Raw genomic sequence first — 14,217 nt, 5'->3', positions numbered from 1 at the left:
TATCATACACATAATAGTGTTAAACATTAAACCTGAGCCTGAGTAGTAGATAATATAAAAAATAAATGTGGGTGTGTGAATAAGAGACAACCACCCCTATTGAGCAAATATACATGTCTCATTAGTACTCTATACTTCAAATTTGTTAGGAGATAGTAAATCAAAAGTAAATCAAAGTTATATACAAAACATAGCAAAGTCTTTAGGAGTGCTGGGCATATATATATATATATATATATATATATATCACAGACAAAGGATTTCTATTGGGTCTTGTCTAAAATGGTCATCAAAGAAGCATAAAATACACCTATTCTGAGCATACAAACATTAGCAGTCCATTAACTGTAATAAACAGTAGTAGGAGTAACTATCAAAACTATACCAATATTGTCCTAAGGAAGTTCATATCCCTGGATTACCATATACCTCCAGCAAAAAGGTCTCGTTATGAGATACAATGGGTAGCTGAATATCTTTTAACATCTCACATTGCCAGTCTTACTCCGACTCTGAGGTCTGTGCATTTTGACAAGGGAAATTTAGCCTATTCCGATTTTAGGCATAGGAGCCAGTCTCTCACGGCTCCGGAACGCCTCCATTACAATTAGAAAACATGAGATATAGGAAGAGCACTGCGACATCAACTGGGGATCAATATCCCCTTTGGCAGTCAGAACCATAATGATACAGGTACCGTTGCTCGTAGGAAGTTGTATTGGGACCCCTACATCAATATCGCAATATCGCCTCTGCTCTCTCTTGCTCCCCAAGACATCAGAAGGGGTACCGATCAACATTGTGAGCTGCATTACAGAGCCCTTCACATCAGGGTTGCTCTGATCTTCATCCTTCCCTATACAGCATAGCGTGTGGTGCAAAAATGTATTGCGGTTAGAGATAGAGTCATCTTGCCAAGGGGAACTGATAAGGCCACACCCAGTATGGGTGATAGATTCATCCGCACATCCTCCATTGTACGCACAAACTTTGATAGTTCCATAATAAAGATCTGTACAAGATGTACCTACTTGTATAGATGTAGTATTTTGTGCTGCCGTGTCAGCAAAAGCCTCGTACAAAACCAGCGTTAGGCTATGAAAATGGTTATAGAGGATCTGAGCCATCTCAGACTCCCACATGGCTGAGGCTTTCTTCATGGTTTTAGCACTATCAAACTAACAGATCAAGATATGGCCAGCTGATTTCCCAGGCTCCTTTCAAGCACATATGTTTATGTTAGGAATCTGTCCCAAGCATCTTAAAGGTAGAGATATGCAGTAATTCTTCTTTTAATAAAATTGGAGCCAGGAGCTCCTCAGAAACACGTCTTGTTCCCTTAGCAGTTGGCTCCGCCCCCCCCCCCCCCGGGACTGCCCCTTTTTAAAGATAATTCCACCATATTAGCCCCTGCGAGGGTCAGTGTGATAAACCACATTTGATCTGGCGAAGTTTAGATCATCAGGCTCAAAATATTTGGGAGCTGTTTTTGAACTTTATGGGGCCGATTTATCAAGGCCTGAATGCATCCATATGCATCTGTTTCAGGAGTTAAGAAACAGCGGTCTTAAGACCGCGGCTCTTTAACTCGTTCACCACCTCTGAGGTGGTGGACAGCAATCGGCCTGATTGGATACAATTGGGTTGATTGAGACCCCCTGAAATTGCAGGGGGCTGCATTGCACAAGCATTTAACAAGAAATGCTTGTGCAATGATAAATGCCAACAGCGTATGCTGTCAGCATTTATCAATGTGCTGCGGATAATGTCCCCTCGCACTTTGATAATTCGGCCCCTATATTGTAATGTAGGCGTCTCTCCTTTGCATCCAGAACCCACAATAGCAATATGAACAGCTCTCAGGCTGAAATTTGCCTTTTTAAAATTCTTTCAGAGACTTTGTAGTACTGACGAGACTAGCTCATAGCTAATCTCACCTGAGCGGAGAACTTTAGATAATCAAGTCCTAAATTAGAGATAAACCACCTGGCATTTTTTAGGGTTTATACTTTAGGAAGGTAAAAAAATATGGCTTTCATTTAACATGCTGTTGGAGGACAAGGTTCTAGGATCCTGTCTGCCCAGCATTGCGGCAGGTGGGCCGCATCCAATTTCATGAAATCAGAATATGTGAATAACACCTTGAGATTTTTATATACTGCTTAATAGTCAGCTAGATTACGAGTTTTGCGTTATGAGTGAAAAAGCATTGTTATGCTTCATAACGCAGTTTTTTTCCCTAACGCCGCTATTACAAGTCTTGTAGGTATAGGTGTACCGCACACCTTTTTGGCCGTTATGCAATGTCAGTACCGCACTTTTAAAAAATGGGACTCCCATAGTGCCGGCATTACGAGTTTGCCTGGGAGGCCAAAAAGTGAGCGGTACACAAGATCTGTACCGCCATCTAAAGTCAGTAGTTATGAGTTTTACGTTACAAAGCTGTACCATAAAACTCATAACTAAAGTGTTAAAAAGTACACTAACACCCATAAACTACCTATTAACCCTTAAACCGAGGCCCTCCCGCATCGCAAATACTATAATAAAATTATTAACCCCTAATCTGCCGCTCCGGACATCGCTGCCACTGAAAAAATTTATTAACCCCTAATCTGCCATTCCGGACATCGCCGCCACTAAACATTTTTATTAACCCCTATTCCGCTGGTCCCCGACATCGTCTACACTATAATAAACCTATTAACCCCTAAACGCCACCCTCCCGCATTGCAAACACTATTTAAAGATTATTAACCCCTAATCTGCTGTCCGCCCACACTGCCGCTATAATAAACCTATTAACCACTAAACCGCAAGCCCCCAACAACGAAATATACTAAAATAAATTATTGACCCCTAACCTCTGACCTCCCACATCACTAACTCTACATAAATATATTAACCCCTCATCCTAACCCTAACGTAACCCTAACCCTAAATCTAACCCTAACATAACCCTAACACTAACACCCCCTAACTTAAATATAATTAAAATAAATCTAAATAATCCTTACAATTATTAACTAAATAATTCCTATTTAAAACTAAATAAAAAAAAAAAAAATACAATTTACTAACTTACAAAAAAAAAACCTAAATTACAAAAAATAAAAAAACACATTATCAAAAATAAAAACGAATTACTCCTAATCTAATAGCCCTATTAAAATAAAAAAGCCCCCCCCCCCTCAAATAAAAAACCCATAGCCTAAACTAAACTGCCAATAGCCCATAAAAGGGCCTTCTGCGGGGCATTGCCCCAAAGAAATCAGCTCTTTTACCTGTAATAAAAAATGCAAACACCCCCCCAACAGTAAAACCCACCACCCACCCAACCAAACCCCCCAAATAAAAACCTATCTAAATAAACCTAAGCTAAACTTTTCCCTGAAAAGGGCATTTGGATGGGCATTGCCCTTAAAAGGGCATTTAGCTCTTTTACATTGCCCAAAACCCTAACCTAAAAGAAAAACCTTAAAAAAACATAACACCAACCCCCAGCGATTCACTTACAGTTATCGAAGTCCGGACATCCATCCTCATCCAGCCGGCGAAGTCCTCATCCAAGGGGCAAGAAGTCTTAATCCATGTGGCCTCTTCGATCTTCATCCAGCCGGAAAGTCCCCATCCAAGTGAGAAGAGCTCTTCATCCAGACGGCATCTTCTATCTTCATCCATCCGGCTCGTAGCGGGTCCATCTTCAAGACATCCGGCGCGGAGCATCCTCTTCTTATGGTCGTCGCCGTAAACTGAAGGTTCCCTTTAAGTGACGTCATCAAAGATGGCGTCCCTTACATTCCTATTGGCTGAAAGATTTCTATCAGCCAATAGGAATTAAAGGGGAAAAAATTCCCAATCAGCTAATAGGATTGAGCTTTCATCCTATTGGCTGATTGCGGCAATATCGGGGTCGGCAGATTAGGGGTTAATAACTGTAATGTAGGTGGCGGCGATATCGGGGGTGGCAGATTAGGGGTTAATAACTGTAATGTAGGTGGCGGCAATGTTAGGGGCAGCAGATTAGGGGTGTTTAGATTTGGGGTTTATGTTAGAGTGTTAGGTTTAAACATAACTTTTTATTTCCCCATAGACATCAATGGGGCTGCGTTACGGAGCTTTTGTTTCTGCGATCGCAGGTGTTAGCCTTTTTTTTGCCGGCTCTTCCCATTGATGTCTATGGGAAATCGTGCACGAGCACGTCAAAGCAGCGCTTGATTTTGGTGCGGTATGGAGCTCAACACAACCATATCGCCCACGCAAGCCTGCTTTTTAAAAACTTGTAATAGCAGCGCTATAGGGAGGTGAAATAACACCGAAAATGTTGCGGTCATTAATTTCCCTATAGCGTTCAAAACTCATTATCTAGCTGAGTAAGTATGTCTAGATAATGTTCTAGGACTCAGAATTCAGAATCTCTGAGACCTGTTTCTGAGTGTTTAATGTGCTTTAGTCTATCAAGATGAGCTTAATGAATATGTAGGGCAAATGATATAAATGCCAGAATGTTTTTTGGGGTATACATAAACCAAATGAGAAAATATATTGAATAAATTGTTCAGGGTTTTAAAGTGTTAAATAGGAAGAATGGTTTACAAGATCCATGGAGCAGAATATTTGGTGAGTGTGTTATTGGCATGTGTTGAGATGAAACGTTTAATTTATAAACACCTTATACCTTAGGCACAACATAACATTAAAACCTCACTATATATATATATATATATATATATATATATATATATATATATATATATAAAATATATTATTTTTTTTTACTCCAGGGAAAATGCCAAAGGTGTACGTGCCTCCACCTCTGCTAGACTGGAAAACAGTGAACCAGAAGATGCCTTGGAACATTGTGATCCTGCTAGGAGGAGGCTTTGCTCTGGCTAAGGGCAGTGAGGTAAATGACTGGTGTTGATGTAAATGTAGAGTATTTGGCCAGTTGTCATAGGAAGAAACCAAGGTAGGAATGTGGAGGGAAGAGCTACAGAAATAAAGAGCAGATGGATAAATGGAAACACAGAGGAGAATGACATTTTTTGGGGAAAATAAAGAGGAGAAAAAGGTAAACAATAAGAAAACTGAGAAATGTTAATGGAGGAAATGTTATTGAGTGTGATAGAGAAAAACAGTGATTCCTATTGGATGTTGACAAAATCTAGATGCTTAGTGTGCTTAACTGTAGGCACTGGTTTATTAAAGAGAGACAAAACCCGTATTTTTTTCTTTCCTGATTCAGACAGAGAAGGCAATTTTAATCAACTTTCTAATTTGCTCCTATTATCAATTTTTCTTTGTTCTCTTGGTATCTTTATTTAAATGAAATGAAATGAATGAATGAAAGCTTACAAGCCGGCCCATCTTTGGTTTAGCACCCTGGATAGCCCTTGCTGATTGGTGGCTGCATTAAGCCACCAATCAGCAAGTAGTACACAGGTGCTGAACCAACAATAGGTTGGCTTGTAAGCGTACATTTCTGCTTTTTCAAATAAAGATACCAAGAGAACAAAGAAAAATTGATAATAGGAGTAAACTAAAAAGTTGTTTGCCTTCTCTTTCTGAATCATTAAATAAAAAAATTGGGTATCCCTTTAAGGCCTTAAAAACCTTTTCAGTTCACTCATGTGTTACCAGAATGCACTCAGACCAGACATCTCTTAAACATACCTTTACTAGTCAGTGATGAAAAGTTTAATTACTAAAATAAGACATCATTGCAATATACATTCATCATTTATTTTCCCTGCTTTTGCTGTAAATACCTCTGAAAATTGTACTTGTTCCACTCTTGCTGGAAATAATAATAATGCTGAAAACAATTGCTGAGAGTTGAGACCGGTAAAAATAGCAATTTTGAAAATGTATTAGTTGCCTCAAAAATACTCTATTGCTTGCTAATTAAGGGCTCGCCTAAAATAGAAGTTAAAGGGACAGTCTAGTCAAAATTAAACTTTCATGATTCAGATAGGGCATGCAATTTTAAACAACTTTCCAATTTACTTCTATTATCTAATTTGCTCAATTCTTTAGATATTATTTGTTGAAAAAATAGCAATGCACATGTGTGAGCCAATTACACAAGGCCTCTATGTGCAGCAACCAATCAGCAGCTACTGAGCATATCTAGATATGCTTTTCAGCAAGTGATATCAAGAGAATGAAGCAAATTAGATAATAGAAGTAAATTAGAAAGTTGTTTAAAATGACATGCTCTTTCTAAATCACGAAAGAAAAAAATTGGATTTCATGTCCCTTTAAGAAGCAGCGGTCATAAGACCGTTGCTCCTTAACCTGTCCGTCACCTTTTAGGTGGCGGATTGAAATCATCCCGATCCGATCTAGATGATTGACGGCCCCTGCTAGCGGTCGTTTGTCTGCCAGTGAGCAGGGGGCGGCGTTGCACATGTCTGCTAAACATTTTGTAAATCTACTCCTAGGACTACAATGAGTAATTGTTTGTCATGCTATACAGTTATTTGTGCAATTAAAAACTATCATGTCAAAGATCACAGGATCAACTGAAGATGTTAAAATGAAAAGCATGTATCATTTTGTTTTAGTATGGATGTGCATGATATCAGTTTACCTTTTTTTTACCTTTTTTTTTATAATTCTGGTATATAAATGTATTAGTTGAATAAGGTACAGTAAATACCACATATGTCTGGAGTAATATATAGCAGCACTTTTCCAAGAATGTTATCCATATGCAAGAGCACTAGATGGCAGCCCTATTTCCTTCCATTTAGTGTTCCAGAAACCTACCTAGGTATCTCTTCAACAAAGAATACCATGGCAATGAAGCAAAGTTGATTCTAGAAGTAACTTGGAAACGTTTTAAAATTGGATGCTCTGTCTGAACAAATTAACATCTTGCTTGCTGCATTTGTTTTTCAATGGTCAAACTCTACCCACTGATTTACTTTTTCAGAGGAGCTAATCCTGAGTTGACAGGGCTTACCACTGCCATTGTGCTTACAAAATATCCATTGTTTGGATTCAATAAAAAAAGATAAGACAACAAACTGCAAATTAGGGACAGACTTAAATAGCCATTAAAGGGGACACAATGAATAATAAAAGTATACCGCAAAGCTGTTTTGTATGCATAATTGCACATTTTATATTGCAATATCTGTTTACTGACCCTTTACATTTCAGCAAATGTATTAGTGACTGACAAATATATGTCATCAGAGAATTTTTATAATTAAATAAAAACCTCAAAAAAGTAATAAATACTTTAGACATATTCAGATTTTCTAGGGATGAACTAAATTGACATGGAAGCCAAAGTGAATCTACCATGATTCATACAGAGCGTACAATGTACCACTTTCTCTTGATAACCATGTTGAAGCTTTGTTCTTTTCTGTTAGAGCATACTATGGTAGGCTCAGGAGCGAGCACGTGTCTCAAACACTATGGCTTAGAATACAAGTGGAGCACAAATAAATGGAAGGGCACTAACGCAAAACGTAACCTTCACCTTGTCATGCAAGCACAATGAGCTACTACAACTTCTTATTGAAAGTATGTGGTGCGCTATATAAGTATTGGGTGCATTGGCTAGCAATTTTAACCTAAAACTTGTAATACCCAATAATGGGTTATTCTTTGCATGAGGCAGATTGCAAAATAATGCACCGTGTTTGATCAATTATGCTTGACTTGTAATCTAGGCCAATTTGTATAACATTGCACTGTAGCCATATAATACTCAAGTACACATTTCTTACTCTCGGTATGCTCTCATGGAAAGTTTCAGCAGTAGATTCCAAGAGAAAGGGGTCAATTTGATAAAATGGTATATTCTTTCCTAAAGGACCATTAAAAAATTGCATAATCAACAAGTACATAATAAAAATACAATAATCACTCTAAATTTTAAATGAGCAGTAGATTTTTTTTCTGATAGATTTCAAATTTACTTCAATTTAACGGCCTTCTGACAGCCATCAGCCAATAACAGACTCACTCCTAACATAAACTCTTGCACATGCTCAGTAGGATAATGGAAGTAAATTGGAAAGTCTCTTAAAACTGCATGTTCTGTCTGAATTATGTGCAAATCCAGATGTTAGTCTGTTGCACTTTCACAAGAATAAATGCCGCTCTAAAAAGTGCAGAAAGTGGCTTGTGGCCACCATCTTCAGCAATCATTTAGTGCTGAAAACTCCAAATGCATGTCTAGTCATTTTAGCTTTAGTGTCCCTTTAATTAATGGCTTAAATGTTATGTAATACCTAAAATTAATTAAACGAAAAGTTGTGATAGAACGTTTACCTATAACAAAGTTTATATGGGGGTATAATAGAAATGGCTAGGGAGCTCAGGTCAAGGTGGGTTGTTTGCAATACGTTATTAAAGGGACAGACAACTCCAAAAATATTATTGTTTAAAAAGATAGATAATCCCTTTATTACCCATTCCCCAGTTTTGCACAGCTTACATGGTTAGATTAATATAAAATCAACCTCGGTGATTCTTGTATCTAAACCTCTTCTGACAGCCCCCTGATGACATGGCTATTTACTTATTATCTATAGACTTGCATTTAGCCAATTAGTGCGGTGTCATCCTTAACTTCACGGGAGAGAGCACAATGTTATCTTTATGGCCCACTTGGATTAGCAGTCTCCTGTTGTGAAAAGCAAATATAAAGCATGTGATAAAAGACTGTCTGTAGTGGCTTGGAAACAGGCTGAAATTTAGAGGTTTAAATGTTATAAAGTATATTAATATAATATGTTGGTTGTGCAAAGCTGAGGAATGGGTAGTAAAGGCGTTATCTATCTTTCTTAACAATAACAATTTTGGTGTTGACTGTCCCTTTAACATCAGGTGACATAAGTTATCACAACAATGTGTACCATTTTCTTATCATGCTTTATTTCGCACATGCAATAACTTTATATAATATGAATACAAATTTCTACTGAGAATCTGCCAAATAAATTATTTTGTATAGGAAACCACTTAATAATGATATTTATTGCCATTAGGAATCAGGATTATCAATTTGGCTTGGAGACAAACTGACTCCACTTCAGAGCATTCCACCAGCAGCAATTGTCCTTGTTTTGTGCCTTCTTGTTGCTATATTTACGGAATGTACAAGCAATGTAGCTACTACCACACTGTTCCTACCCATCCTAGCATCCATGGTAAGTACAAATAATTTAAGTTAATATACTCACACATTTCCCACTTTAAATTGCCACTTGAAACATTTTTCACCATGACAGTAACAGAAAGACACCATGTACCATGTATGTTCAAACTACAGTGTATAAAACACCTTCCTCAAAAGCAGAATATTTATATGCATAAGTCAGTATTGCAATTACTCCATTTATTATTATTATTATTATTATTATTAACCATAAAGCACCTGATGTATAGTTCCTTTTACACAAGGTAAACTACAGGAGAGCTGGGCTACAATGCTTATATATTACAAAACATATATAGGAATATATAAGGCTAAAGGTGAGGGAGTTCAGGCAAAAATATCTAAGTGATACAAGTCGCATGCAAAAATATCTGTTTTGCTTGGAAGTCTGAAATCCTCAGGCAAGTCTAGAATTTCACAAAACTGGGTGCATATTATATAAAAAAACATTCCTGTAAGTGTGAATGTAAAGAAGTAATGAGAGAAGCCTTGACAAGTCAGTTGGGTAGAGGGCTAAGTTCAGAAATTCATGAATGGCAACTCAAACGCTGGCATTAATGTTGAACATTTGAATGAGAATTTTTAACCCTAATCCGCATGATGCTTAAAAGCCAGGTTGTCACAGTAACACAAAACTCTGAGATTGTGTTAGTTTAGCCGAATGATCTGTTGTTACTATAGTTTAGAATATAATGTTCCCATTCGATCCAGCATTTTGTTTATTTAATACTTAGGTACTTTGTGGGCAATGGCTGTTTAGAAATAAGAAGACACAAGAAATGAGTCTCATTTATATATTTTTGCAACTGCTTTTCACTACACTTAGGCCCCAATTTATCAAAGGGCTTGCGGACCTGATCCGACACTGCGGATCAGGTCCGCAAGACCTCGCTAAATGCGGAGAGCAATACGCTCTCCGCATTTAACATTGCACCAGCAGCTCACAAGAGCTGCTGGTGCAACGCCGCCCCCTGCTGACTGCCAGCAGGGAGGTGTCAATCAACCCGATCGTATTCGATCGTGTTGATTTCCGGCGATTCCTGTCCACCTGCTCAGAGCAGGCGGACAGGGTTATGAAGCAGCGGTCTTTAGACCGCTGCTTCATAAGTTGTGTTTCTGGCGAGTCTGAAGACTCGCCAGAAACACGGCCCTTCAAGCTCCGTATGGAGCTTGATAAATGGGCTTGTCAGTCTTCTGTCATGAATGATTTATAATTAGAAGCTAAAGCTGTAAACAAATAATGAACTAGATTTTTGTTTCTTTGCCAGGCAAAGGCGATTGAGATGAACCCATTGTACGTCATGCTTCCATGCACACTTGCTGCATCATTGGCTTTCATGCTTCCAGTGGCCACACCACCCAATGCTATAGCCTTCTCATATGGGCAGCTCAGGGTTATTGATATGGTAAGCTGAAGGCTTTAATACTACATTTTATTCAAACTGCATCTCAGATCTACATTTAAATATGAAAAGATGCACACTGGAGCTTCATCCTATAAAGACACATTGCTTAATTTGCTTTGCATCCAGGGATACCAGTTTAAATCCAACAGAATTCCCATGCATAGTTATTTACTATACAAAGTCTCTGAGAGGTCTGTGTTGAATCTAAACCTCTGATTTTAATACCATAAAGCAACAGGAAAATTCTCTTATATGTCCTGAAAACTATTGGTGAGCCAATGGGAAGAGACAAATATGTGTCACCACCAAACACCAGCTTGCTCACAGTAGAGTTTTGCTACTTCTAAGCATATGTAAATAAGCCTTTCAACAAAGAATACCAAGAAAATAAAATGTGATAATGGAAGTGAATTTAAAATGCCATGCTCTATCAGAATAATGACTTCCACGTCCCTTTAAACCTCACAAACAACACCACATGTTGATTTGTATTTGTTTCAGGCTGGACGTTTTATTCTGTACCAGAGCTTTTGAAATGCCCCTTTCCTGAGGATCCCTGTTACTTTTGTAGTGAAGGCAGCTCACAGTTTACTGGCAATCTCAGGTTCATTTTCTTATTGAATTCGGTGAAGAGAGAAATTGAGAGCCATGTGAACTCCTAGCTTAGAGAATTATTGAATCTAGCCCCTTATATTGTTGTGTGGACAGGTAACTCTTATAGGACAGATAGTTTTCAGTAATGAAATCAAAATACATTCCCACAATAACTAAATGAAAAGCACATTAAGCAACAGGACTAGGACTGCAGCTTGTCAAATTACAACAAACAGTGCACGTATCAGCTTTACCAGTTTTATATGCAAAACTGCAGCACCTACTTGTCTCTCTGGCTCAAGGGATTACAAATGTACAAACATAACTCATAGCTTTCCCTTGGAGCTACAGTATGTGCTATTCCACTTTCCAGGAAGGGATCCTATACAAACACCATTTATTACACATCTAAATACACTGTCAGAGCATATATAGTACTATGTATGTGTAAGTGTAAAGCTTCAGTCCTCTATTTTGTATGACTATTTCATTTAGTTTTCCATAAGTGGCCTTTGCAAGGGTTAACAAAAATAATTTTGTTTAAAAATAAAAATACAGTAGGAATGTGAATACAGTAATATGAAAACGCTGGTATAAAAGCATTTATTGGCATTGAGTATAACAATTTGGCACCAAACAAATCCCTTTGTCTTTAAATGGATACTGAACTTGCAGTTTTAAATAACTTCCTAATTTACTCCTATTATCAATTTTTCTTGGTAATCTTTATTTGAAAAAGCAGGAATTTAAGCTTACAAGTCGGCCCATCTTTGGTTCAGCACCTGGGTAGCGCTTGCTGATTGATGGCTAAATGTAGCAACCAATCAGCAAGCGCTACCCAAATGGGCCGGCTTGTAAGCTTACATTACTGCTTTTTCAAATAAAGATTCCAGTAGAACTAAGAAAAATTTATAATAGGAGTAAATTGGAAAGTTGCTTAAATTGCATGCTGTATCTGAATCATGAAAGAAAAAAATGGCTTCAGTATCCCTTTAAGAAGCCACTTCTTTTGTGTTTGAAGGTTATGTTACAGATAGATAGATGATAGATAGATAGATAGATAGATAGATATAGCTTGATCTTCATATCAAATTTCCCTCTGCACTCAGCATTTTCCAATGTTATTAATCAGTGCATGAACATATTAACTAGGCATATGAGGCAGATTCTTAGGTCAGCAGATTTTAATGAGTGGCAAATTTTGATCCCCTAAGTGCCCCAGAATACTGACTACATGTCCTTATGTTGAAATATGGTGGCTTGAGAGGCAAATAATTGTACCCAGTGATAATCTCAGGCACACTTTCCCCACTGACAAATGCCTATTTGTGCCTGGCCAAGGATATGGATATTATGAGAAATGTTGCCAGTGATATCATTTACTTCCAGTGGCATCACCAGAAATGATATATGGAGGGTACTTACTGGATGCTCACTGATGTGTTGTGGGTGGGCCACAATGGAATGAGTGGGAATTGGTGTGCCACTGGTGAAGTCGGGTATGTCATAAGTGGGGCCAGACATGTGGCAGGTGGGACCAGGTGGGCCTGGGCAGAGTGCTGTTGGGAAAACCAGGGATGATCATAGTTGGGGGGGGGTACATGTGGAGCAGTGGGGCTAGTGTGGATCCGTGGGGCTACTGTCACCCTAGTGATGACACTGTTGACTTTCACTCTGCACAGAAGTCCATTTACATGGACAGAGGGGGAGTGTGCAGTAGATTTTCATAGTGCACAGAATTTAACATACTTCAGAGGCCCTGGTAAAAGTGTGTCACTGGCCACAAGTTGTAAGCTCAGAATATTACTGGTATCAAAGGTGTGTTGAGTATAGTTTGCAATGAACCTTCATGATATCATTGCTACAGGAAGTGAGTTCAAGGGGCAGGGGCACACAGGAAACAGGAAGAGTTCTAGCAGTCTAGTTTGGAGTTGCATTGCAGTCAGTCATGTAATAAAGTTATTGCAGAAAAGCAGCCTGTCTCTGTCATCATCTGTTAGATAAATAAGCAGACAACACATGGTACCAGAAGTGGATGTTTCTCCAAGAATTGAACTACAGCAATAATACAAGAAATACAAATGGATACACAGCATAGAGCAGTTACAAGACAACATCATCCAGAACAAAAGCAAAGACATTTTCACAGTGTTGCCAGCCTCAAACCACCAAAAGAGCTCAGGTTTGTGGGGAATTTTGAAGAAGTGTGGGGAACATTTAAACAAAGGTTTACACTGTATATGAAAGCCACAAACACCTCTTCACTCCAAGATGATCATATGAGCTTTTTATGTAGAAATTTACAACATGATGCACTCCCAAGAAAAATGAAACTTATGAACGTTTTGAGTTTAACTCAAGGGTACAGCAACCACAAGAGACTGTAGAAGAGTTTGTCACTGACCTCAGATTAAAAAGCAGGTCTTGTAATTTTGGTGTTTTGCAAGAATCAATGATTAGAGACAGACTTCTTATAGGCTGCACCAACAACAAAACACGTGAGAGGCTTCTCAGGGATTGTGACCTGACACTGCAAAAAGCTATCACAATATGTCAGTCTGCTGAACAGACCAGAAAACAGCTAAATATAATGCATAAAGATAGCACTCAGGAAGTGGTGATGAAGTAAGAAAATGCCAGTCAGCAGAGAAGGCAAGTTACACCTCTGTTAGACAGGAGACAGAGTAAATCATATAGCAAAAAGAGAAGCAATACAGAGATATCATGCTGGAAATACAGCAAAGTCTATGATTTTCGTAAATGTCCAGCATATGGGCAGAAATGTAAACTTTGCAAGAAATATAATTATTTTGCCTCACAGTGTAAGCAAGGTACACATCTGCATGCAGTGGAGACAAATACCTCTGGTGAGGAGGATCTTTTTGTAGATATGGTGCAGCAGGTGTCAATGCCTGATAAAGAATGGATTGTAAAAGTTGAAGCTCATGGTACAGTGATACCATACAAAGTGGATACTGGAGTAGATACTAATGTGATTCCTGAGAAACTATGGGCAAGACTAAAGCCTAGACCAAT

At 38.3% G+C, this 14,217-nt stretch overlaps 1 protein-coding gene across 1 annotated transcript in view; it reads left to right on the top strand.

Annotated features, from left to right (window-relative positions):
* The window catches only part of LOC128651575 (solute carrier family 13 member 2-like), a 103,322-nt gene that overhangs the window by 79,586 nt on the left and 9,519 nt on the right, over positions 1-14,217 (top strand). The window contains exons 9-11 of the mRNA XM_053704592.1: positions 4,785-4,906; positions 9,012-9,173; positions 10,450-10,587. Coding sequence (XP_053560567.1) covers positions 4,785-4,906; positions 9,012-9,173; positions 10,450-10,587 — 422 coding nt within the window. The remainder of the gene's footprint in view (positions 1-4,784; positions 4,907-9,011; positions 9,174-10,449; positions 10,588-14,217) is intronic.

The sequence above is a fragment of the Bombina bombina genome, chromosome 3 (assembly GCF_027579735.1).
Source record: "Bombina bombina isolate aBomBom1 chromosome 3, aBomBom1.pri, whole genome shotgun sequence".
Taxonomy (NCBI): domain Eukaryota; kingdom Metazoa; phylum Chordata; class Amphibia; order Anura; family Bombinatoridae; genus Bombina; species Bombina bombina.
This window is presented reverse-complemented; position numbering and strand designations above follow the sequence as displayed.